Raw genomic sequence first — 26,089 nt, 5'->3', positions numbered from 1 at the left:
TCTGGGTAAAGACACTTAACATCGTTGAATCTTATCTTCATCTAGAAAATGATAAAATGCAAATCTCTGTGCCCTAATTTTTCCTGCAAATGTGTAACAAGAATCAGAGAGAGAGAGAGAAACATATGGTGGTTACCTGTAATTGTTTTCAGTGGTTACACTCAGGGAGTGGAATTGAGGGGGAAGCAGATGGAGGAAAGGGAGACTTTTATATTTCATTTTATGTGTTGCCAAACTATTTGTTTTCCTACCATGTATGTACATTTCTTTTACAAAAATATTAAAAAATATATATGTATGAAGGTGCTATGAAACAAATAGCATACACATTTAAAGTGACACAGTTAAGTGGTCTGGAATCTCTCTTTAAAACTATGATTTTAGTGAATAAAACGTTTAGCCTGATGAAGTTTGCTGAGGTGATATCCTGCATTTCCAGAATGACCTGTCTCCGTGCCTGGTCTAGAGTGGCAGATTTTGATGAGAAAAGAAATGCAGCCATGGCTGAGGGCTGTTTCCCTTGTCACCCTCACAGGTGCCTTACTAAGGATAGAATTCATGTTTGATTTCAGCAGACACTAAGCCCCTACTGGTGTGGGCTCAGCTCTGGGAGGGAATATAAGGCCAAACCCAGTTCAGTGGACACAGACATGAAGAGAGCCAATGATAGCACAGGGCAAGGGGAACAGTGGTACAGGGAACCTGTTGATGGAGCCTTTGTGCAAAGGCTGGCAACTGACATGGGTGCTAAATGATGAGTGAAATTACACTGAAAGGGTAAAAAAGGGCATTCCAGGCAGAGAACACAGGACAAAATACAGGCAGGGAGGACTGAAAAACGTGGCTTAATGCAGGAACCATATGATCAGCACATAGATGACATTGTAAGGTTTTGTAATTTTTCTCCAGCAGCACTCAACACTGAGATGGTGGAGTTTAGATTAATTGCTGGCTGGGGATCTGCCAGGCACGTGTATTGGAAGGACTACAGGGAGCAGGGTAGGAGCCCTCTTCCACTGCTCCCAACTCCCCTGCAGCCTTGCAGGGAGTGCAGCACCACTGATTTCCAGTTCCTCATCTCAATGCTGCGAGCAGTCCTGTTCATGTCCCTCATCAGCAGCCCCCTCCTCTGAGGTTATTCAGACCCTCTACAAACACCTCAGCCTCCCTCTTTTTTAGATGACCTTGCTTCTTATTCTAGAGAAAATGGAAGCCAGTGCCTATGGATTCCATCAATTTATTATTATTTTTTGATCTAGACTTAAACTTAGTTCATTTACATCTGTCCTCACTTCCTCCCCACCGGTCTGGGGGGGAAACAGTGGCTTCTTTTTTTTTTCCCCCGAACTAAACTCCCCCTTTTACCTTTAGGTGTATCTTCTCAGAGACCTGCTCCATCAATTATCCCCTCTCCTTTTGGCAACTTCAACCTCCCTTGGCTTGTCCTTTCCACCTGGAAATGTGTCTTCTCTTAAAAACTCTGCTGCAGGACCTTCTGACCGTCACCCTCTCCCATTTTCCTTTCTCAGCCAAGTACCTTGACTCCCCCATCTCACTTCTTCCTGTCCCTCAACCTGTGGCAACATGGCTTTCAGCCATCACAGCTGCCCTTATCAAGGTCATTGATGACCTCCCAGTTATCAAAGCAGTGGGCACTTTCCATCCTTAACTTAGCCAACCTTTCTTTGGCATTTGTCACTGTCAGTGCCATCTCTTCTCATCACCTTGGCTATCTTACTGCCTCCCTGGCCAGGCCCTTTTAGGTCCCCGTTTTGATCTCCTTTTCCTCTGGCACCTATAACCTTAGTGTTGCCCACCACTGGGCCCATTTTCTGCTCTTTTCCTTTCTCACTCCGTACACTCTGCTGGCTGATGACTCAACCACAGCCATGGCTCCAAAGTCCAGCCACATGCACACGACCACCAGTAACAGAAATGCAGCTCAAGCTAAAATATGGAATTTATTTTAGAATACTGGGTTGCACTGCAATATCTAAGTAGTAGAATATGGCTGACCCTCAGGCATAACTAAAATCATGGGCTTCAGTAGGACAAGGACTGTGTCATTTATTTTCCTACCCCTATCATCTAGCACAATACCGGACACATAGCAGGCACTTCACAGATATTTGTTGAAATGAATTGGACATGCTACCAACAGAATGATTTTTCTAATAGTCATATCTGATTCACAGGTCATTCTCTTGCTTGAGATGTTCCATGGAGTTTCTACTGCCCTTGGGTTAAAATTTAGATTTCTTAATGTAACCTTCAAGGCCCTTGTGATGTGGCTGCTGCCTACCTTGGCTACTCCAGTCTTCCAATTTTCACCTCAGTGATGTGTTGTTAGCTACCATTGAGTCAGCCCCTGAGTCATGGAGACCCCATGCACAAATGGAATGAATGCTGATGCCCATGATAGGTTGCAGATCAGACTGTTGTGATCCATAGGCTTTTTTTCCCCCCACTTTTTAAAAAATTTATTGTGGTTTAAGTGAAAGTTTACATATCAAGTCAGTCTCTAATACAAAAACTTATACACAGCTTGCTGTATACTCCTAGCTGCTCTCCCCCTAATGAGACAGCATACTCCTGCTCTCCACCCTTTATTCCTCCTGTCCATTCAACCAGCTTCTGCCCCCCTCTGTCTTTTTCATCTCACCTCCAGACAGGAGCTGCCCACATAGTCTCATGTGTCTACTTGAGCCAAGAAACTCACTACTCATCAGTATCATTTTTCTGTCTTACAGTCCAGTCCAGTCTCTGTGTGAAGAGTTGGCTTTGGAAACGGTTCCAGTCTTGGGCTAACACAGGGTCTGGGGACCATGACCTCTAGGGTCCTTCTAGTATCAGTCAGACCACTAAGTCTGGTCTTTTTATGAGAATTTGAGGTCTGGGTCCCATTGTTCTGCTCCATCAGGGATTCTCTGTTGTGTTCCCTGTCAGGTCAGTCATTGGTGATAGTTTTTCTGGTCTCAGGCTGATGAGTGTCTGTTTTATGTGGCTCTTTCTGTCTTTTGTTCTCATATTTACCTTGGATCTTTGGTGTTCTTCATTCTCCTTTGCTCCAGATGGATTGAGACCAATTGATGCATCTTAGATGGCCACTTGCTAGTGTTTAAGACCCCAGACACCACTCACCAAAGTGGGACGCAGAACATTTTCGTAATACATTTTATTATGCCAGTTGTCTTTGATGTCCCCAGGAACCATTGCCCCCAGACCCCAACCCTGCTACTAAGCATTCGATTGTGTTCAGGAAACTTCTTTGCTTTTGGTTTAGTCCAGTGTGCTGACCTGTCCTGTATTGTGTGCTGTCTTTCCCTTCACTTAAAATAGTTCTTGTCTACTATGTAGTTAGCAAATATCCCTTTCCCTCCCCACCCTCGTAACCATCGAAGAATATTTTCTTCTGTGTTTAAACTTTTTTTTGAATTCTTATAATAGTGGTCTCATACAATATTTGTCCTTTTGCATCTGACTGATTTCACTCAGCATAATGCCTTCCAGATTCCTCCATGTTATGAGATGTTTCACGGATTCTTTGTTGTTCTTAATCATTGTGTAGTATTCCAGTATGTGAATATACCATAATTTATTTATCCTTTCAACCATTGATGGGCATCTTGGTTGCTTCCATCTTTTTGCTGTTGTAAGCAGTGCTGCAGTGAACATAGGTGTGCATGTATCTGTTCGTGTGAGGGCACTTATTTCTCTAGGATATATTCCAAGGAGTGGGATTGCTAGATCATATGGTAGTTCTATTTCTAACTTTTTAAGGAAGTGCCAAAACGATTTCCAAAGTGGTTGTACCATTTTACATTCCTACCAGCAGTGTGTAAGAGTTCCAGTCTCTCCACAACCCCTCCAACATTATTATTTTGTGTTTTTTTTGGATTAATGCCAGCCTTTTTGGGATGAGATGGTTTCTCATTGTAGTTTTGATTTGCATTTCTCTAATGACTAATGATCGTGAGCATTTCCGCATGTGTCTGTTAGCTACCTGAATGTCTTCTTTAGTGAAGTTCCTGTTCATATTCTTTGCCCATTTTTTAATTGGGTTATTTGTCTTTTTGTTGTTGAGTTTTTGCAGTTATCATGTAGGTTTTAGAGATCAGATGCTGATCGGATTTGTCATAGCCAAAAACTTTCCCAGTCTGTAGGTAATCCTTTTACTTTGTTGGTGAAGTCTTTGGATGAGCGTAAGTGTTTGATTTTTAGGAGTTCCCAGTTATCTAGTTTCTCTTTTTGTGTTTGTGCATTATTAGTAATGTGTAGTATACTGTTTATGCCATGTATTAGGGCTTCTAGTGTTGTCCCTGTTTTTTCTTCTATGATCTTTACCTTTTTAGATTTTATATTTAGGTCTTTGATCCATTTTGATTTCATTTTTGTGCATGGTATGTGGTATGGGTCTGTTTCATTTTTTTGCAGATGGGTATCCAGTTATGCCAGCACCATTTGTTAAAGAGACTGTCTTTTCCCCATTTAACAGACTTCGGACTTTTGTCAAAAATCAGCTGCTTATGTGTGGATGGATTTATGTCTGGATTCTCAATTGTGGCCCGTTAGTCTATGTATCTGTTGTTGTACCAGTACCAGGCTGTTTTGACTACTGTGGCAGTATAATAGGTTCTAAAATCAGGTAGTGTGAAGCCTCCCACTTTGTTCTTCTTTTTCCGTAAGCTTTACTTATCTGGGACCTCTTTCCCTTCCATATAAAGTTGCTGATTTGTTTCTTCATCTCATTAAAAAATGTCATTGGCATTTGGATCAAGGTTGCATTGTATCTATGAATCGCTTTGGGTAGGATAGAGATTTTTTACAATATTGAGTCTTCCTATCAATGAGCAAGGTATGCTTTTCCACTTACTTAGGTCTCCTTTGGTTTCTTGCAATAGCGTCTTGTAGTTTTCTTTGTATAGGTCTTTTACATCTCTGGTTAGATTTATTCTTAAGTATTTTATCTTAGGAAACCCTGGTGGCATAATGGTTAAGTGCTATGGCTGCTAATCAAAAGTCGGCAGTTTGAATCTGCAGGTGCTTCTTGAAAACTCTATGGGGCAGTTCTACTCTGTCTTATAGGGTTGCTATGAGTCGGAATTGACTTGACGGCAGTGGGTTTGATTTGGTTTTTTTGTTTATTTTATCTTCTTAGGGGCTATTTTTATTGTAAATGGTACTGAGTTGGTGATTTCCTTTTTGAAGTTCTCGTTGGTGTAGAGGAATCCAACTGATTTTCGTATGTTTATTTTGTATCCTGATACTCTGCTGAACTCTTCTATTAGTTTCAGTAGTTTTCTTGAGGATTCTTTAGGGTTTTCTGTGTATAAGATCATGCTATCTGCAAATAGAGATACTTTTACTTCTTCCTTACCAGTTTGGATGCCCTTTCTTTCTTCATTTAGCCTAATTACTCTGGCCAGGACCTCCAGCACAATGTTGAATAAGAATGGTGATAAAGAGCATCCTTGTCTAGTTCCTGTTCTCCAGGGGAATGCTTTCAGACTCTCTCCATTTAAGGTGATGTCGGCTGTTGGGTTTGTATAAATGCCCTTTATTGTGTTGAGGAATTTTCCTTCTATTCCTATTTTGCTGAGAGTTTCTATCATGAATGGGTGTTGGACTTTGTCAAATGACTTTTCTACATCAATTGATAAGATCATGTGGTTTTTGTCTTTTGTTTTATTTATATGATGGATTACATTGATTGTTTTTCTAATGTTGAACCATCCCTGCATACTTGGTATGAATCCCACTTGGTCATTGTCTTAGTTTCCTAATGTTGCTATAACAGAAATACCACAAGTTAATGGCTTTAACGAAGACAAATTTATTTCTTCACAGTAAAGTAGGCTAAAAGTCCAAATTCGAGGTGTCATTTCCAGGGGAAGGCTAACTCTCTCTGTTGACCTTCTCATCAGTCTTTCCCCAGACTAGGAGCTTCTCTGCTCAGGGACCCCATGTCCAAAGGATGCACTCTGCTCCTGGCACTGATTTCTTTGTGGTATGAGGTCCCCTGTCTCTCTGCTTGCTTCTATCTTTTGTATCTCAAGAGATTGCCTCAAGACACAATCTAATGCTGTAGGTTGAGTCCTGCCTCAGTAACACAACTGTCACCCATCCTCCCTCATTAACATCATAGAAGCAGGATTTACAACATATAGGAATATCACACAATACCGGGAATCATGACCCAGCCCAATTGATACACACATTTTTGGGGGAACATAATTCAATCTATGACAGTCACGGTGAATTATTTTTTGATATGTTGTTGAATTCTATTGGGTAGAATTTTGTTGAGGATTTTTGTGTCTAAGTTTATGAGGGATATAGGCCTGTAATTTTTTTTTTTTTTTTTTGTGGTATCTTTACCTGGTTTTGGTATCAGGGTTATGCTGGCTTCATAGAATGAGTTTGCGAATATTCCATCTTTTTCTATGGTCTGAAATACCTCAAGGAGTAGTGGCGTTAACTCTTCTCTGAAAGTTTGGTAGAATTCTCCAGTGAAGCCATTAGGGCAAGGGCTTGTTTTTGCTGGGAGTTTTTTAATTCCTTTTTCAATCTCTTTTTTCATTATGGGTTTATTTAGTTGTTCTATTTGTGTTAGTTTAGGTAGTAGTGTGTTTCTAGAAATTTGTCCATTTCTTCTAGGTTTTCAAATTTGTTGGAGTACAATTTTTCATAGTAATCTGATATGATTCTTTTAATTTCAGGTGGATCTGTGGTAATATCGCCCATCTCTTTTCTTATTTGGGTTATTTGCTTCCTCTCCTGTTTTTTTTTTTTTTTGCCAGTTTGGCCAGTGGTTTATCGATTTTGTTAATCTTTTCAAGGAACCAGCTCTTGGTCTTTTTAACTCTTTCAATTGTTTTTCTGTTCTATATGTCATTTAATTCTCCTCTAATTTTTATTATTTGCTTACTTCTGGTGCCTGAGGATTTCTTTTGTTGCTCTCTTTCTATTTGTTCAAGTTGTAGGGATAATTCTTTGATTTGGCCCTTTCTTCTTTTTGGATGTGTTCATTTATTGCTTTAAATTGATCTCTGAAGGCTGCTAGGAAGTGTTTTCATTCTCATTGGATTCTATGAATTTCTTTATTCTGTCCTTAATCTCTTGTATAACCCATTTTTGAGCAAGGAATTGTTTAGTTTCCATGTGTTTGATTTCTTTTCCCTGCTTTTTCTGTTATTGATTCCTAGTTTTATGGCCTTATGGTTGGAGAAGATGCTTTATAATATTTCAATGTTTTGGATTCTGTTAAGGATTGCTTTATGACCTAATATGTGGTCTATTCCAGAGAATATTGCATGTGCACTAGAAAAGAAAGTATACTTGGCTGCCGTTGGGTGGAGTGTTCTGTAAATGTCTATGAGGTCAACTTGGTTGATTGTGGCATTTAGATCTTCCGAGTCTTTATTGAGCTTCTTTCTGGATGTTCTGTCCTTCACCAAAAGTGGCGTGTTGAAGTCTCCTACTATTACTGTGGAACTGTCTATCTCACTTTTCAATGCTGTTAGAGTTTGTTTTATGTATCTTGAAGCCCTGTTATTAGGTGTGTAAATATTTAATATGGTTATATCCTCCTGGTGTATTGTCCCTTTAGTCATTATATAGTGTCCTTCCTTATCGTTTGTGGTGGATTTAAGTTTAAATTCTATTTTATCTGAGATTAATATTGTCACTCCTGCTCTCTTTTGATTGTTGTTTGCTTGATAAATTTTTTCCATCCTTTGAGTTTTAGGTTGTGTCTTTAAGTCTCTCTATCTAAGGTGTGTCTCTTGTAGGCAGCATATAGACGGATTGTGTTTTTTTAATCCATTCTGCCATTCTCAGTCTCTTTGCTGGTGCATTTAGTCCATTTACATTCATTGTAATTATGGATAGGTATGAGTTTAGTGCTGTCATTTTTAAGTCTTTTTCTGTGTGTTGTTGACAGTTCCTTTTTTCTACTTAAATTTTTGTGCTGAGTAGTTTTTCTTTATATATTATCTTTTTCTTTGTTGTTGATTTTGTTTTTGCTGAGTCTTTATGTTTTTCTTGTATTTTATTTTGATGTGTAGGTTTGTTAGTCTCCTTTGTGGTTACCTTATTATTTGCTGCTATTTTTCTAAGTTTAAACCAAACTTTCATTTCTTTTTAACGCCTTGACTTCTCCATAGGAAAGATCTATGGCTACATTTTTTAGTCCCTCTTTATTGATTTAATGTCATCTTTTACATAAAGACATCGCTGTTTCCCTGTTTTGAGCATTTTTTTTAATCTTGATTTATTTTTGTGATTGCCCTGTCTGGGTTGATATCTGGTTGCTCTGTTCTGTGTTTTGGCCTTGGGTTGTCATCTGATGTTATTGATTTTCTAAGCAGAGGACTCCCTTTAATATTTCTAATAGTTTTGGTTTGGTTTTTGCAAATTTCCTGAACTTCTGTTTATCTGGAAATGTCCTAACCTTACCTTCATATGGAGAGACAGTTTTGCTGAATATATGATTCTTGGCTGGCAGTTTTTTTCTGTCAAGGCTTTATATGTGTCATCCCATTGCCTTCTTGCCTGCGTGGTTTCTGCTGAGTAGTCTGAGCTTATTTTTATTTGCTCTCCTTTGTAGGTAAATTTCATTCATCCCTAACCGCTCTTAAAATTCTCTCTTTATCTTTGGTTTTTGGCAAGTTTGATTATAATATGTCTTGATGACTTTCTTTTGAGGTCTACCTTATGTGGAGTTCGATGAGCATCTTGGATAGATATCTTCTCATCTTTCACGATATCAGGGAAGTTTTCTGCCAACAAATCTTCAGCAATTCTCTCTGTATTTTCTGTTATCCCTCCCTGTTCTGGTACTCCAATCATTCGTAGGTTATTTCTCTTGACAGAGTCCCACATGATTCTTAGGGTTTCTTCATTTTTAAAAAATTCTTTTATCTGATTTTTCCTCGAATATATTGGTTCCAACTGTTTTATCTTCAATTTCACTAATTCTGCCTTCCATTTCCTCACTTCTGCTCCCCTGACTTTGTACTAAGTTGTCTAATTCTGAATTTCTGATGCTGTCTGTCTATGAATTCTTACAGCTTATTAAATTTTTCTCTATGCTCTTGCATAACCTTCTTGATTTCCTTGTCTGCTTCATCTGTGTGTTCCTTGGATTGTTTTGCATTTTGTCTCATCTCCTTCCTTCTCTTGAATACTCCTGTATATTAATCTTTTGTATTCTACCTCTGGTAATTCCAGGAAAATATCTTCATCGGGAAGATTCCTTGATTCTTTGTTTTGGGAGCTTGTTGAATTAGCCACGGCCTACTTCTTTATGTGATTTGATATTGACTGCTGTCTCTGAGCCATCTGTTATTGTATTAATTTATTTTATATTTGCTTAGTGTCCTAGCTTCTTGATTGGTTTTGTTTTGATATACTCAAATAGGCTACTCAAGTGAACTACCTTTTTTATTGGTGCCTTTGAAGCTCTAATGTCTTATCACCAGATGGCTAGAGCTGGTACCAGGTATATGAGCTTAGGAGTCTATTAATTTTTCTTGTATGAGTTCAACTCAGGTGTCCAGGTAGTTGGTCACTAAGTGTGTGGTGCAGGCTCTCACCTACAGTCTTAGAGAAGCAGGGGTGATTGGTGTAGGCACAGGTATCTTGTTGCGGCAGGGTTTCACACTCTGAGCAAGGCAGGGGCCTGTCAACCATCCCTCAAGTGTCTATGAGAAAAGCACGTCCCTGTTCCCTAGAGTGCACGAGTGGGCGGGCTCTGCAGCTGGACCGTGGGTACCCAGTGCTTTTGGCTGTAAGGACTGGGAGGCATCACTTATCCTTGGACCCCTATTGAAGGTGGCTAGGTGCCGTGGGTGGAGCCGCCAGTCCTCAGGCCCCTAACGTGGGTATGTGAGGACCCTGTGTAATAGGCAGAGTGGTGCCAAATGACAAAAACCTGCCTCTCCACTCCAAAGCTGAAACAGTTGAAGTCAGACCTCAGGCACATACACCGTTGCACTGTGCTAACAAGGGCCTAAAGCTGCTGAAATGGGCTTACACAGGCCCATGCAAGGGTGAAAGGCATTCAAAGTCCGTGGACTGCTTGTGCCTGGACAGGAGCCACTTCTGTCCTGAATTCCCAGGTTAGGGGAGCTGGCAGATTTTTTTTTTCCCTTTAGTTCATTTGTTCCTTATCCAAGACCAGGAGAATGGCTCAGGGTGTGCAGCAGGATCTCAGGCCCAGGGAAATCCACTGCCACTTAAGCCAGCTTGGGGGGCTGGGGCAGAGGGAGGAGGGTTCAGATGAATGGGAGAGAGTTCTTTTGAAAGGTGTGCTTTTTGATCTGCATGGTAAATTAGATGCAAGCCCTTATCCGTTGCCAAGAACGCTGCTCTTCGCTGATTCCTGAGGTATAAGTAGACTCTGCACCGTTCACTCGCTGGGTGAGGAAACCACGTCCTGAATGCTACCCCCAGCCCTGTTGCAGTCATGTCAGGGGATTGGGGCTGAGGGGTGCCAGTTCCTGCCGAGTCAGGTCTGGCAACTCCTCGCTGCTTCTCAACTGTCTCTACCTCCCCCATCGCTCACTCCAATTTCTTAACTTTGCCTTTGAAGTTCAGGGCTCCTAGCTTGTCATACATATAATTCGTTCACTTGTTTTTACGTGTCTTTGTTGTAAGAGGGACCACCAGAAGTGACTGACTATACCACCATCTCAGCCCTGCCTGGTCCATAGGGTTTTTATTGTTTTTATGGGTCTTTCTTGTAAACTTTTTTTTTTCTTATAAGAGGGACCGCCAGAAGTATCTGACTACACCACCGTCTTGGCCCTGCCTGATCCATAGTGTTTTTATTTGCTGATTTTCAGAAGTAGACTACCAGGCCTTTCTTCCTAGTCCATCTTAGCCTGGAAGCTCCACTGAAACTTGGTCTGCATCATAGCAACTCACAGTTGCCACTGATAGATGGCTGCAGATGAGGTGCATTAGCTAGGAATTGAACCCAGGTTTCCACATGGAAGGTGAAAATTCTACCACTGAACCACCAGTGCTCCCCAGTGATATGTACTCCCCTGGAATAGTGTGTGCTTGAAGTGTGATGGATCGCCTTTATGTGGCCTTTCTTGCCGTGGTCTTGTAACTCCCACCCAGGTGATTGGGTGGGACTGTGCAAATACAGCTGTTATGGCCTACTGGGGAGACTGGTCAGTTTTGCCTTAAAATAAAGCAAATTCCAGAGTAGAGAGAGGATCCCACCCCTACCAAGGAAGAACAGCCAGGAGTGGAGAGCACATCCTTCGGACTCAGTATCCCTGTGCTGAGGAGCTCCTGGAACCAGGAGACTGAGAGAGCGAGCAAGCTGTAGTCCTGAAGAGAAGTGGTGGCAGGAGAGACCGGCAGGAGACTGAGCAGTGGGCTTCCTGGCCTGTGAAGTGAGAAAGCTAAGTGCCTGAGGTGCCTCTGGAGATTTAGCGGCAGGGGCTAAAAAAGCTTTGTAACACTTGCCTGAGCGGGTCAGAGGCCTAGGGCCAGAGAGGTGTGCCTGTAAGCACAGCTGAAAAGAGGCTGTCCTGATGGAAAAACTGTATCCTGAGTGTTCCTGAATGTGAACTGTAACCTCTTACTTCCCTAATAAACCCCAACATTGTGAGCATTGTCTTTGAGTTCTGTATGGCCATTACAATGAATTATCAAACCCAGCGCAGGAGTAGAGGGTACTGTGGGAGGGATAGTTGGTGTAAAAATGGGTAAAGTTGGCAGACAGAGGAGGCAAACCTGACCCTCACTTCATGGGAGTCAGCCTTGGGCTGTTGATCTTGATTCTCCTTCTCCCTTGTTTAGTTACAGGAAGTCAGACACCACCCCCACACCATTTTATAGCACTCTCTCATACTTCTGTGCCACATTTGGACATGCCCTTTTGCTGTTACTCCTTCTCACAGTCTGGAGTGCTGTCTTCTCTCCACCACAAACACACCCCACACCATACCCTGGCTCCCTACCAGGAATGAATTACCCAATAAGCAAGGAACGCACAGGCTTACATGTGCTTATTTACTAACCTTTAGTGCATTATTTCACCCACTTTTTGCCACATCTTTAAAACCCATGTGAAATTGTGCACTACAGATTAGTTAGTAAACACAATTAAGCCTGTGTAGTACCTTGCTTGCTACAAGCCTGGGCATATCTTGCTTACTGGTTAATCTGGCCTGCTCTCACCCCCGCACCACCTGGCAAATGCTTTTCATCCTTAGAAGTCTTGGTTAACACCCTGCCTCCTCTGTGAACCCTTCCCTGATGTTCTCTCCTAGCCTGCTTGGTCTAATTCCATCTCAGCAGCCATTTCACTGGACACCAAGGGCTCCTGGATCTGAGATTACAGGACAGCTTAATGTGACTGGGGTAGTGAGACATCCTTTTTGGCTTCTGCTGATGATGGCATATAAGACAGAAGATTTGAAGTAAGAAGTATCCAAGTTAGGTTTACCGATTTGTATTTTGAGATGCTTGGATATAATACTAGAAATATTTCCTTGAATAAGGCTTGATTCCTATCCGATGCTTGGCATTTAGATAGCATTTTGGGGGCCACAAATGGTTTGTGCTTGACTACTAGCCTAAAGGTTGGTGGTTCAAATTCACCCAGTGGTGATGTGGAAGAAAGGCTTGGTGATCTGCTTGATAAAGATCACAGCCAAGAAAACTCTATGGAGCATTTCAACTCTGTAACACATGGGGTAGCCATCAGTCAAAACTGACTGAACAGCAACAGGTTTAGATGCACAAATAAACATTCCCAGGTAGTGTGACCCATCCTTCAAGCCAGCTCCAAGGCCTCCTCCTCCAGGAAGCCACCCCTGAAAGCCATCTCTCTGCCTTGGATCTCCCCAAGCACTTCCTCTGAACTCCCTCGTGGTGTGGTCCTGATGCACCTCATATTGTAGTTGCCTGAGTTTATGCCTTCTCTCCTCCACCAGACTGTGTGCTCCTTTTGTGGGAAGGGGGCAGGGACCAAGGTCTGAACATCATGGTGTCCCTGACAACAGGGGTTCACAAGCATAGGACCCTAGCTACTTCAGAATCCCCTAGAGATCTTCCTCAGGATACTTATTCCTGGGACCCTCTGCGCGGTTGAGTCTGACTGGGGCCTGGGAATCTACGTTTTAATCCAGAAAGGTGTATAAGCCTCTGGCCCATGGTGCTCAGCATACTGTCTTGCAGAGTAGGATTTCAGCAGCTGTTGAATGTCTCCCCATTTTACAAATGGGGTCACATTCAGAGAAGCACAGTGACTTTGCCTAAGGTCACCAGCCAATGAGAACTGAACCAGGAGAGGAATCTCCACACCCTACTCTGCATGTGCTGGTGGTTTAGGGACAGACCCTTAGTTTCTCCTGCCCCCAGTCCCTAGATGCCCATTACAAATAGGAGGCAGAAGTCTTCTTATTATCTAAAGAAGCTGAGGCGCGGAGAGAGGGTAAAGTTAACTATAGTCGCCCAAGACAGGGATGTAGCTGACCAAGGACAGCTAAGGACTTGTGCCACAAGAATCAGACCAAGGCTGTGGTCACACGTAGGGGACAGGCTGTCAATATAGAATTGCCATACTGTTCAGTCAGCAGTTTACCAAACACACTCTAGTGCACTCTAGGGTGGGATATGTGGAGATACAAGAGAACTGGAGGGCCCACCTCTGGATGAGCTATAAACTCCATTCTGGGGACGGAGTAGGCCTACAGTGAACTGGAACCCTTCAACATACAAGCAAGGCTCAACTAGGAGAGAAAGAAAGAGGTGTCTAGAGCTGTGTGGGTGAGTCAGGGAAGGCTGGTGAGTGACTGAAATGAGGGTGCATGAGAGGCACCTGGAGGGAAGGGGCTCACCGTGGAATTCCCTCTCCACCTGTGCAGGTTCGTATGTTCCCAGCTGCCCAACCCTGTGCTGGAGAGCATCAGCGTCATCGACACACCGGGGATCCTCTCTGGGGAGAAGCAGAGGATCAGCCGAGGTAAGCAAGGCCCTGGTCCATGCTCAGATTGGGCTCCATGGTTTGTCCTGGTATGTTCACTCTCTGCTATAGCAGGAAAGAGGCAGCGAAGGCCATGCTGCCCCTTGAAGAGCTGGAATGTCTCATGTGCTGTGTGGAGCTATTTTACGTGGGGTGGGGGCAGGGCCCAGCGGATGAGTTCAATCTCATTGTAGCTCAGGAGACAGAAGCCCAGCTGGCCTCGGTTTCCTTATCTGTAAAATGGAGACATTAATATCGGCCTTCCTCACCTTGCTGAGTTTATTCATTGTCCAAGAGGCACTTATCACAGGCCAGACCCTGGCTTGCTTGTGAAGCCACTGTAGTCCTTGCTCTGGGGAGCAAATGTGTACGAAACACTTCAGCGCAATGCATGAGTGCTGTGGCAGAAGGCTGACACGTGCTGTGGATGGTCAGGATGGGGAACAGAGTATGTGAAAACTGTGCACCCCAGACAAATATGCGGTAATTGGTGATCAAGGGAGGTAACACGGCATGGTGGTTAGGAGACTAAACTCTAGAGCTGGACTGCCACTTGCTAACAGTGTGACCTTGGAGGGTTTCTTTACTTCAGTTTCTTCATCTGTAAAATGGGGAAAAAAATATCTACCTTAGTGTTATCTGAGAATTAAAAGAAATACTACATCTAAAAGCCTTCTGCCTGGCACATAGCAAGCATCCTGTAAGCATTAAGATTTATAGCTCATCAACATCATCATCATCGCCACTGGTTGTTTCTAGCTCTAAAATGCTGAGGCTGATGAATTAAAAAGCTAAAAACCTGCTCCTGGCTGCCTCAGTCTCTGCTGCCCAACATGCTGTGTAATCTGGGTGGCCCCTACCGCTTCTGTGCCATATCCCTGGCAAGAAAATCAGATGAAAAGAAACTGCACTCACCCCAGTGTTGGAGCTGTGATCTGGGGCTGGAGCCAAATCAGTACTTGGAAATCAGCCTCCAGGAAGGAAAAGCTTTTTTGACTGACAAGAGTTCTCTGAGAGGGGCCAGAACTCGTGCCGGAATCGACCTTTGGTGACTGACTGCTCCCTGGCATATGCCTCTGGCTCTCTGCTCCTTGGTGGCTTCAACTGGGGCAGACTCAGAGACCTGCCTGCAGCATGTCTGCCCAGGTTAGCATCTGCTCCTCCAGGCCGTATTGGGTGAGTCAATAGCCACAGTGGGGTGAAAACTTGTACTGCTGTGGCCGTGTACCAAGAAGGCCCAGGGCGGGGCAGGGCCTTGACCTGTCAGCACGCCACTAGTATCAGAACTGGGCTCCAGCACTCTGGCTTTCTTTCTTCCAGTGCTTCTGTCTGATGAGGGCAGACTTGGGGTGGCAGGACCAGGCTTGGATCTCTAAGCGGTACACCTTGGCTCTTTGGGGGAACATCCTTGGTGGGAAGTAGAGAGAAAAAACAGCACAGAAGGTCCTGCAGGTTAACAACCTGCTAACCCCAGTTTGTTCTTAAGAGAAGACACAACATGCTTTTCCAAGGGCCTCATTCTGGATTGGGTGGGAGGGAGGGGGAGGGTAGAAGGCTCTTTGCAGAGAGGCATGAAAATCCTGGGCAGCAAAGCCCTGCCCCTCCCCCAGCTCCTTTTTGTACCTCTCTATATAATTTTTTTTTTTTTTCTACAGCCTGGTACATAACAATTTAGGAGCCCTGGTGGCATAATGGTTAAAGCACTTGGCTGCTAACCAAAATGTCGTTGGTTCAGACCCACCAGCTGCTCCGAGAGAGAGATGTGACAGTCTGCTTCCATAAAGACTTACAGCCTTGGAAACCCTATGGGGCAGTTCTATTCTCCTACAGGGTTGCTATGAGTCAGAATTCGACTTGATGGCAGTAGGTTTGGATGGGTACATAGGAAGTGAAACCTGGGAAATAGAGGGGAAAGGAAGCAACTGAGTCAGAAGGGAGTTTGAAAACTGTGTGAACAGTTCATGTCATTTGTGGTCTGCCTTTTTTTCTCTATGCCCTGGTAGAATGTCCCCTATGAAGGGAGCCTGGGGAGCCAGGCCCCCTGGCTCCCTGCAGAGGATGGTATAGTAATAAGGATAGATCAAGGGGGGAAGTATGGCCTCTGGGGTTCCTTACCTCCCTCCTTCCCACCTACATGCCCATTGTGGGCACCCTGGCTGGGGGGCAGGACCCTGTGGAGGGGCAGCTGGGCAGTTCTGTCTCATTTCCATTTGTTTCCCCAATTACTTGCTCTCTCCTAACCAGCCCCACAAGTGATCCATCTTGGCCTATTCTGAGTTTAGGCCTAAAAGGGATTTATTGTTTCACACGGGCAGCCCATGTCTCCTCAAACGAAAGCTCTTGAGAGCCTTAGGCTTCTCAAGCTTTACTACCTGAAGGGAGGGGGAGGTGATGTGTGCACCTGCAAGGATAGTGCATCTTGACATCTGGCTCCAGGTGCTGGGGTTTCCAAGGGCCCTGGACTGGGAGTTCAGAGGCCTGGGCTTTAGAACCTGTGTGCTTTTTGACAGGTCACACTTTCTCTCTGATCCTCAATGTCTCCATGTGTAAATGTGGTAAGGATACCCATCACACAAACAATGATGGGAAAACAGCCCTCAGCTTTGTGTCTGGATCACAGTGAGTTCCCTTCTTCCCCCTTATCTACCAGCCATAGCCACCTATTATACAACCCCAGGAACACTATGTGAATGGCACACCTGTGCAGTTTTTCAATGCATAGCCTGTGTGGCCATATGTAGCAGTCCTGATCCCAGGGACTCCTGCCTTCCTCAGATCCTATCCCATTCCATTCTTTTCCTATTCCTCTGCCTTCTTTCCTGCCTTTGTCTTTGGACCTAAGTGACTGCCCTGTGCAAATTGGGTGCTTGGTTTTCTTACGTGCCTTCCTATCCCCACCCTGCCCCACCCCATGCTGACTAATCACCAGTTCCCTCCACCTCTGGGAGAAGTAATGGCCCATGACTAGCTATGCAAGCCAGTTTGTTCTCTGCTTTACTTAGCCCAGACCATAAATGCAGCTGCTGCTGGCAAAAGTATCCTGTGATAAAAACAAGAGCCCAGAGCTGGGCCCCAGCACTGCATTGCTAGCCTTGGGCAGTGCTCACCTCAGCACCCTGAGGAGACCAGGAAAGTTGGCAGAGGGCAATAGATTTCCTCCAGGAATCAGTGGGACCACAAACAAGAAAAGTTTTGAGTGGGCAGAGTACCTCCCATCCTTCCTCACAATGTGCCATAGAACCTGGTAGTTCTAATTTATATCTATACACACTTACACCTCACACACACATATGCACCACCATACATACACCTCTCCACACACATATGTGCGTATACACCCACATACACACACATACACCTCACACACACATATGCACCACCATACATACACCTCTCCACACACACGTATGTGCATATACACCCACATACACACACATACACCTCACACAACCCCCAATACACACATATATACTCCCATATACACACACACATACACCCCCTACATACTTAAACATACACCCCCGCATACCATACACATACATACATGTCTTGCCTGTACTCCCCCCATACATATACCCACATATACTTGCACATACACTGACATACACACATACATATTTTATACAACCACACACATAGACACACATATAAACACATACACATACACACGCATGCATACCCAAACACTAGTGCTGCTGTAAAAGAAATACCACAAGTGGATGGCTTTAACAAAGAGAAATTTATTCTCTCACTAGAAATCTGAATTCTCAGTGCCAGCTCCAGGGGGAATGCTTTCTCTCTCTCTGTCGGTTCTGGGGGAAGGTCCTTTCATCAATTTTCCCCTAATCTAGGAGCTTCTCAACACAGGGACCCTGGATCCAAAGGACACATTCTCCTCCTGGTTCTGCATTCTTGGTGGTAGGAGGCTTCTTTCTTTTATATTTTAAAAGAGATTGACTGAAGATACAACCTAATCTTATAGATTGAGTCCTGCCTCATTAACATAACTGCCTGTAATCCTGCCTTATTAACATCATAGAGGTAGGATTTACAACATGTAGAAAAATAACATCAGATGACAAAATGGTGGACAGTCACACAATACTGGGAATCATGGCCTAGCCAAGTTGACGTATGTTTTGGGGGGATACAATTCAATCCCTAACAGATGGCTTTTAAAATGTCTTTAAGTCTTGAAAGAGATTTTTGGGGGTGGGATTTTATGTACCCACCACAACTAATGTGTGCTCAGTCCTCTGTGCTCCAACCTGAAACACACCATGAGCTAAGAAGAAAATGTGGACTGGGAGTTGAAAATTGGGGCCTGGCCTGAGTGTGCCGCCACCTAGTTTTGTGACTGTGCCTCTCTGTGTCCCCACTCCCTCACCTGTAAGACAGGTGAACATAACAAGTTTTCCCTAATTACCTCATGGCATGTGGAGAATTGTGATGCCCCATTGAGAAAGTATGGCTAAAAATACAAAGACACAAGCTACCTGGTCATGTACCCTTGCACTGCTCAGACTGGAAGAAGCTGGTGAGTGATTAAGGAGTTGCCTTGCGTTTTGTATTTGCCTCATTGATTTCCTCCTGCCTGGCATTACTTAGAAATGTTTTTTTCCGGTCTTCTGGAGTCTGTCAGTGAGGAGGAGAGAGCCACAGATCCCTGCAGGCTGACATTGCTTAGAGCCGGCACATTTGTTATAAAGTAATTCCAGGAAGGGCAGCTTCTCTGTTTCAATTTCTCAGGGCTCAAATCTACCCACCACCCAGTAGTCCATATTTATGGACCTGTGTGCTACTGCAGTGCTCAGTAGCTCTTGTTATGGGTTTCAGTGATGTTCCTGGGACCAAGGGGAAAGAGGGCCTGTCATGGACATGCTGCCCCACCCCCACCCCCACAAACATCAGGACAGAGGTACTTTACTGAGTCTGAGGTCTCCCTCTGCTGTCGGATCTCATTGCCTGGCTTGGCTCTGTCACTGACCCTCTCATTCAGTCAGGCATTGTTATCCCCATTTTACAGCTGAGAAAATTGAGGTTCAGGCTCACCTAAGGCCTCACAGCAAATAAATGGTAGACCTAATCCCATGCTCTTTTCCTTCAGGGGGCACAGTTGGTGCCTTTCAGAAGCTCCCGTTGAGAGGAGAGTTAGGATCCTCTTCAGTATGTATATAAGTCCAGGCCACTGAAACCACTGCATCTCCATCCTAGAGGTTACAGAGGCCCTGAATTTGCCAGGAGCAGGGAGTTTGAGCTTCAGGGGAGGCATTGGTTGATGATGATAGTCCTGATAGCCACCCGTCGGGAGAAGACTTCTGGCATTGCTGACTTTGTAATTTGATAGCAGTTTGTCAGAGCATGCAGTATTTGCACAAGTAGGAGGATGAATAGGAGGCTTCTGTGCTTATAAAGTCATCGAAAGGATTCCCAGAAGCCATCTACCTGTCAACAGGCACGAGACCTCACATAGGCATCCCCAAGGTGGTTAAGGCAGCAACCCCCAGTCATCTTTTCTAGCTGTGCCTTCAGGGGCTTCCTGTGTCTAACCTCCATCCATCCTGCTGTACTGCCCACCTTTATCTCTCTGGTCTTGTTTGTGAATGGAGAAAGGAAGCTCCAAGATGGTTCAGTTCAAACCCTAGCTTGAAGAGCAAGGAGACCAAGGTCCAGAGAGGGGAGGCTGCTTACCCAAGGACACATAATAAGTTAATGGCTGAGCAGGAACTAAAGCTGGGTTTGCCCAGGCCAGCACTCCTCTGGTGACCCCTTTAGGACACATCCCATCTCATGGAAACTGGCACTTAGAAGGAATGCTTTATAAAGGGAGGCAGAACAATAGGAACAACAAAAGCCACAACCAAACAGTTTCACCTGCATCGTCTTATTTGATGTCATCCTCACAATGACTTCATGCCAGAGTCGCTGGTTGGTTCCAAGTCAGGTACCGGAAAACTGAGGCCCAGTAAAAACTGTTCACTGTCATGAACACAGAGCAGCGTTCGTGTTTCAGTTCTATTCACCAAGTGTACTAATAGAGCACCTCCTGAGTACCAGGCACCATCCTGGGTATGGAGGAGAAGCAGGATGAGACACTGTCCCTCCCTGGTGGATCTCCCAGTCCTTTGGGGAAACAGCCTCATTCTGAGGATTTCATGGGGTGCAGGGGAACAGGTGTAGGAACAGGTGCTATAAGAGCTCCTAGGGACACCTGATTAGCAGGGACAGGAGTGGTCAGGGACTGTCCTGTTCTGGCAGCAGTGACATGTTCCTGCTGCTCCCCCACCCCACCCAGAGCTGGGGGTGGTCATATTGTAGGAAGTTACTCCTAAACCCCAGTGTTTGCAGACACAGCCTCCTCTCTGCCTTGCTGGTATCATCAGGGACTAAACAGAAGTTGGAGGGGCGGGAGCCCCTTTGCAGCTTCTCTGGCCCCTTTACTTTCCCCAGCCACGTGGAGGGGCTGCTAGAGTGTTGCACTTGGGGTGGTAAGTAAGACCTGATTTCTGGACTTGGTTTTGACTCTGACCCTCTCTAAGACTGCATTTGTTAGTCAGTAAAGTGCACCGGTGATAGCTGCTCTCGCTGCCTTAGCCAGTTATGAGCCGCTGACGTGAGCCAGCATGTGTGTGAGTGTGGAGGGCCAAAATTTGCTGGACAGATTGGAGGGGCCAGCAGCATGCTCTTCCCAGCTGCCCCTCCCCAGGCCCTGCACCGCCACAGCTGAAATTCATGCCAGACCGAATTTGGGCATAGGGATCTGCAGAATGTCAAGGACTTTTGAGCCCTGCTGCCCTTCCCATCTGCCATGGAGGGCAAAGGCATTCAGATTCCTCCACAGGCACCACAGCAGCCAAGCCATGATCTGTTTTCAGAGGCAAGGGTTGGAGTAGGGGTCAGGTGGCCCAGGTTTTCTGATACCTCCGGGTCCTCAGCTGCCATGGCTCCAAGGGACTACCTTTGGGAGGTAAAGGCAGCCCTGTAAGGGGCTGTGCAAAAGAGAAGATTAAAAATAGGCTGGAGAAAGCCCTGAGGAGTGGAGGAGGGGCACCTGGAGGGGTACAGGTTGCAGCACCATCCCCAGTGCCTCTGGGGCCTTGCATGCCCGGGAGGAGAGGGTGGCAGGGTGGCTTACAGGAACTGGCACGGTGCTACTGGGCAGTGAATCTAGGGCCTGGGCACCCAGTCCAGACCTGGCCCTATCACTGGCCATCTGTTTGACTCTAACCTCACCTCTCTGAACCTCAGTTTCCTACTCTGTAGAGTAAGAATGATACACCTCACCCTGCCTGCCTCATGGGGTGTTTTTTTTTTTTTTTTAATTTTATTTATTTTTATAATTTTTATTGTGCTTTAAGTGAAAGTTTACAAATCAAGTCAGTCTCTCACACAAAAACCCATATGCACCTTGCTACATACTCCCAATTACTCTCTCCCTAATGAGACAGCCCGCTGTCTCCCTCCACTCTCTCTTTTTGTGTCCATTTCGCCAGGTTCTAACCCCCTCTACTCTCTCATCTCCCCTCCAGGCAGGAGATGCCAACATAGTCTCAAGTGTCCACCTGATCCAAGAAGGTCACTCCTTGCCAGCATCCCTCTCCAACCCATTGTCCAGCCCAATCCATATGTGAAGAGTTGGCTTCGGGAATGGTTCCTGTCCTTAGGCAACAGAAGGTCTGGGGGCCATGACCACCGGGGTCCTTCTAGTCTCAGTCAGACCAGTAAGTCTGGTCTTTTTATGAGAATTTGGGGTCTGCATCCCACTGCTCTCCTGCTCCCTCAGGGGTTCTCTGTTGTGTTCCCTGTCAGGGCAGTCATTGGTTGTAGCCCGTCACCCTCTAGTTCTTCTGGTCTCAGGATGATGTAGTCTCTGGTTCATGTAGCCCTTTCTGTCTCCTGGGCTTGTAATCACCTTGTGTCCTTGGTGTTCTTCATTCTCCTTTGATCCAGGTGGGTTGAGACCAATTGATGCACCTTAGATGGCTGCTTGCTAGCGTTTAAGACCCAAGACGGCACTGTTCAAAGTGGGATGCAGAATGTTTTCTTAATAGATTTTATTATGCCCATTGACTTAGCTGTCCCCTGAAACCATGGTCCCCAAACCCCTGCCCCTGCTACACTGGCCTTCGAAGCATTCAGTTTATTCAGGAAACTCCTTTGCTTTTAGTTTAGTCCAGTTGTGCTGACCTCCCCAGTATTGTGTGCTGTCTTTCTCTTCACTTAAAGTAGTTCTTATCTACTGTCTAATTAGTGAGTACCCCTTTCCCACCCTCCCTCCCTCCCCGCTCTTGTAACCACAAAAGAATGTGTTCTTCTCAGTTTAAACTATTTCTCAAGTTCTTATAATAGTGGTCTTATACAATATTAGTCCTTTTGCAACTGACTAATTTCACTCAGCATAATGCCTTCCAGGTTCCTCCATGTTATGAAATGTTTCACAGATTCCTCACTGTACTTTATTGATGCGTGGTATTCCATTGTGTGAATATAGCATAATTTATTTATCCATTCATCAGTTGATGGGCACCTTGGTTGCTTCCATCTTTTTGCTATTGTAAACAGTGCTGCAATAAACATAGGTGTGCATGTTGTTGTTGTTGTTAGGTGCCGTCGAGTCCATTCCGACTCATAGCGAACCTATGTACAACAGAACAAAACACTGCCCGGTCCTGCGCCATCCTTACAATCGTTGTTGTGCTTGAGCTCATTGTTGCAGGCACTGTGTCAATCCACTTCGTTGAGGGTCTTCCTCTTTTCAGCTGACCCTGTTCTCTACCAAGCATGATGTCCTTCTCCAGGGACTGATCCCTCCTGACAACATGTCCAAAGTATGTAAGACGCAGTCTCGCCGTCCTTGCTTCTAAGGAGCATTCTGGCTGCGCTTCTTCTAAGACAGACTTGTTCGTTCTTTTGGCAGTCCACGGTATATTCAATATTCTTCGCCAACACCACAATTCAAAGGTGTCAACTCTTCTTCAGCCTTCCTTATTCATTGTCCAGCTTTCACATGCATATGATGCGATTGAAAATACCACGGCTTGGGTCAGGCGCACCTTAGTCTTCACGGTGACATCTTTGCTCTTCAACACTTTGAAGAGGTCCTTTGCAGCAGATTTGCCCAATGCAACGCATCTTTTGATTTCTTGACTGCTGCTTCCATGGCTGTTGATTGTGGATCCAAGTCAAATGAAATCCTTGACAACTTCAATCTTTTCTCCGTTTATCATGATGTTGCTCATTGGTCCAGTTGTGAGGATTTTTGTTTTCTTTCTGTTGAGGTGCAATCCATACTGAAGGCTGTGGTCTTTGATCTTCATTAGTAAGTGCTTCAAGTCTTCTTCACTTTCAGCAAGCAAGGTTGTGTCATCTGCATAATGCAGGTTGTTAATGAGTCTTCCTCCAATCCTGATGCCCCGTTCTTCTTCATATAGTCCAGATTCTTGTATTATTTGTGCAGCATGCAGATTGTATATGTATGGTGAAAGGGTATAACCCTGATGCACACCTTTTCTGACTTGAAACCACTCAGGATCTCTCTGTTCTGTCTGAACAACTGCCTCTTGATCTATGTAAAGTTTCCTCATGAGCACAATTAAGTGTTCTGGAATTCCCATCCTTCGCAGTGTTATCCATAGTTTGTTATGATCCACACAGTCGAATGCCTTTGCATAATCAATAAAACACAGGTAAACACCCTTCTGGTATTCTCTGCTTTCAGCTGGGATCCATCTGACATCAGCAATGATATTCCTGCTTCCACGTCCTCTTCTGAAACGGGCCTGAATTTCTGGCAGTTCCCTGTCGATATACTGCTGCAGCCATTTTTGAATGATCTTCAGCAGAATTTTGCTTGCATGTGATATTAATGTTCTATAATTTCCACATTTGGTTGATCACCTTTCTTGGGAATAGGCATAAACATGGATCTCTTCCAATCAGTTGGCCAGGAAGCCGTCTTCCATATTCTTTGGCATAGACGAGTGAGCACCTTCAGCGCTCCATCTGTTTGTTGAAACATCTCAATTGATATTCCATCAATTCCTGGAACCTTATGTTTGCCAATGCCTTCAGAGCAGCTTGGACTTCTTCCTTCAGTACCATCGGTTCCTGATCATATACCACCTCTTGAAATGGTTGAATACCGACTAATTCTTTTTGGTATGATGACTCTGTGTATTCCTTCCATCTTCTTGTGATGCTTCCTGCATCATTTAATATTTTCCCCATGGAATCCTTCACTATTGCAACTCGAGGCTTGAATTTTTTCCTCAGTTCTTTCAGCTTGAGAAACACTGAGCGTGTTCTTCCCTTTTGGTTTTCCATCCCCAGCTCTTTGCACATGTCATTATAATACTTTACTTTGTCTTCTCGAGAGGCTCTTTGAAATCTTCTGTTCAGTTCTTTTACTTCATCAATTGTTCCTTTTGCCTTAGCTGCTCGATGCTCAAGAGCAAGTTTCAGAGTCTCCTCTGACATCCATCTTGGTCTTTTCTTCCTTTCCTGTCTTTTCAATGACCTCTTGCTTTCTTCATGGATGATATCCTTGATGTCATTCCACAGCTCGTCTGGTCTGCGGCCACTAGTGTTCAATGCGTCAAATCTATTCTTCAGATGGTCTCTAAATTCAGGTGGGATATACTCAAGGTCATATTTTGGCTCTTGTGGACTTGCTCTGATTTTCTTCAGTTTCAGCTTGAACTTGCGTATGAGCAGTTGATGGTGTGTTCCACAGTTGGCCCCTGGCCTTGTTCTGACTGATGATATTGAGCTTTTCCATCGTCTCTTTCCACAGATGTAGGCAGTTTGATTTCTGTGTGTTCCATCTGGTGAGGTCCATGAGTATAGTCGCCATTTATGTTGGTGAAAGAAGGTATTTGCAATGAAGAAGTCGTTGGCCTTGCAAAATTCTGTCATTTGATCTCTGGCATTGTTTCTATCACCAAGGCCATAGTTTCCAATTACTGACCCTTCTTTGTTTCCAACTTTCCCATTCCAGTCGCCAGTAATTGTCAATGCATCTTGATTGCATGTTCGATCAGTTTCAGACTGCAGCAGCTGATAAAAAACCTTCTCTTTCTTCATCTTTGGCCCTAGTGGTTGGTGCGTAAATTTGAATGAAAGTCATAATAACTGGTCTTCCTTGTAGGCATATGGATATTATCGTATCACAGACAGCATCGTACTTCAGGATAGATCTTGAAATGTTCTTTTTGACGATGAATGTAACACCATTCCTCTTCGAGTCATCATTCCCAGCATAGTAGACTATATGATTGTCTGATTCAAAATGGCCAATACCAGTCCATTTCAGCTCACTAATGCCTAGGATATCTATTTTTATGCATTCCATTTCATTTCTGACGATTTCCAATTTTCCTAGATTCATACCTCATACATTCCAGGTTCCAATTATTAATGGATGTTTGCAGCTGTTTCTTCTCATTTTGAGACGTGCCACATCAGCAAATGAAGGTCCCGAAAGCTTTACTCCATCCACGTCATTAAGGCTGACTCTACTTTGAGGAGGCAGCTCTTTCCCAGTCATCTTTTGAGTGCCTTCCAACCTGGGGGGCTCATCTTCCAGCACTATATCAGACATTGTTCCACTGCTATTCATAAGGTTTTCACTGGCTAATGCTTTTCAGAAGTAGACTGCCGGGTCCTTCTTCCTAGTCTGTCTTAGTCTGGAAGCTCGGCTGAAACCTGTCCTCCATGGGTGACCCTGCTGGTATCTGAATACCGGTGGCATAGCTTCCAGCATCACAGCAACACAAAGCCGCCACAGTACAACAAACTGACAGACACATGGGGGATGGGTGTGCATAAAGGCTCTTATTTCTCTAGGATATGTTCCGAGGAGTGGGATTGCTGGATTGTATGGTAGTTCTATTTCTAGCTTTTTAAGGAAGTGCCAAATCAATTTCCAAAGTGGTTGTACCATTTTACATTCCCACCAGCAGTGTATAAGTGTTCCAATCTCTCCACGGCCTCTCCAACATTTATTATTTTCTGTTTTGGGGATTAATTCCAGCCTTATTGCAGTGGAATGAAATCTCATTGTAGTTTTGATTTGCATTTCTCTAATGGCTAGTGATCGTG

The 26,089-nt window shown here is 44.5% G+C and overlaps 1 protein-coding gene across 1 annotated transcript in view; it reads left to right on the top strand.

Moving 5' to 3' along the window:
- The window catches only part of EHD3 (EH domain containing 3), a 74,202-nt gene that overhangs the window by 22,673 nt on the left and 25,440 nt on the right, over window positions 1–26,089 (top strand). The window contains exon 3 of the mRNA XM_049870224.1: window positions 13,893–13,990. Within this exon, the coding sequence (XP_049726181.1) occupies window positions 13,893–13,990 (98 nt within the window). The remainder of the gene's footprint in view (window positions 1–13,892; window positions 13,991–26,089) is intronic.

Source organism: Elephas maximus, chromosome 26, assembly GCF_024166365.1.
Source record: "Elephas maximus indicus isolate mEleMax1 chromosome 26, mEleMax1 primary haplotype, whole genome shotgun sequence".
Classification (NCBI taxonomy): Eukaryota; Metazoa; Chordata; class Mammalia; order Proboscidea; family Elephantidae; genus Elephas; species Elephas maximus.
The sequence above is the reverse complement of the archived record's forward strand: the minus strand, read 5'-3'. Positions and strand labels throughout refer to the sequence as shown.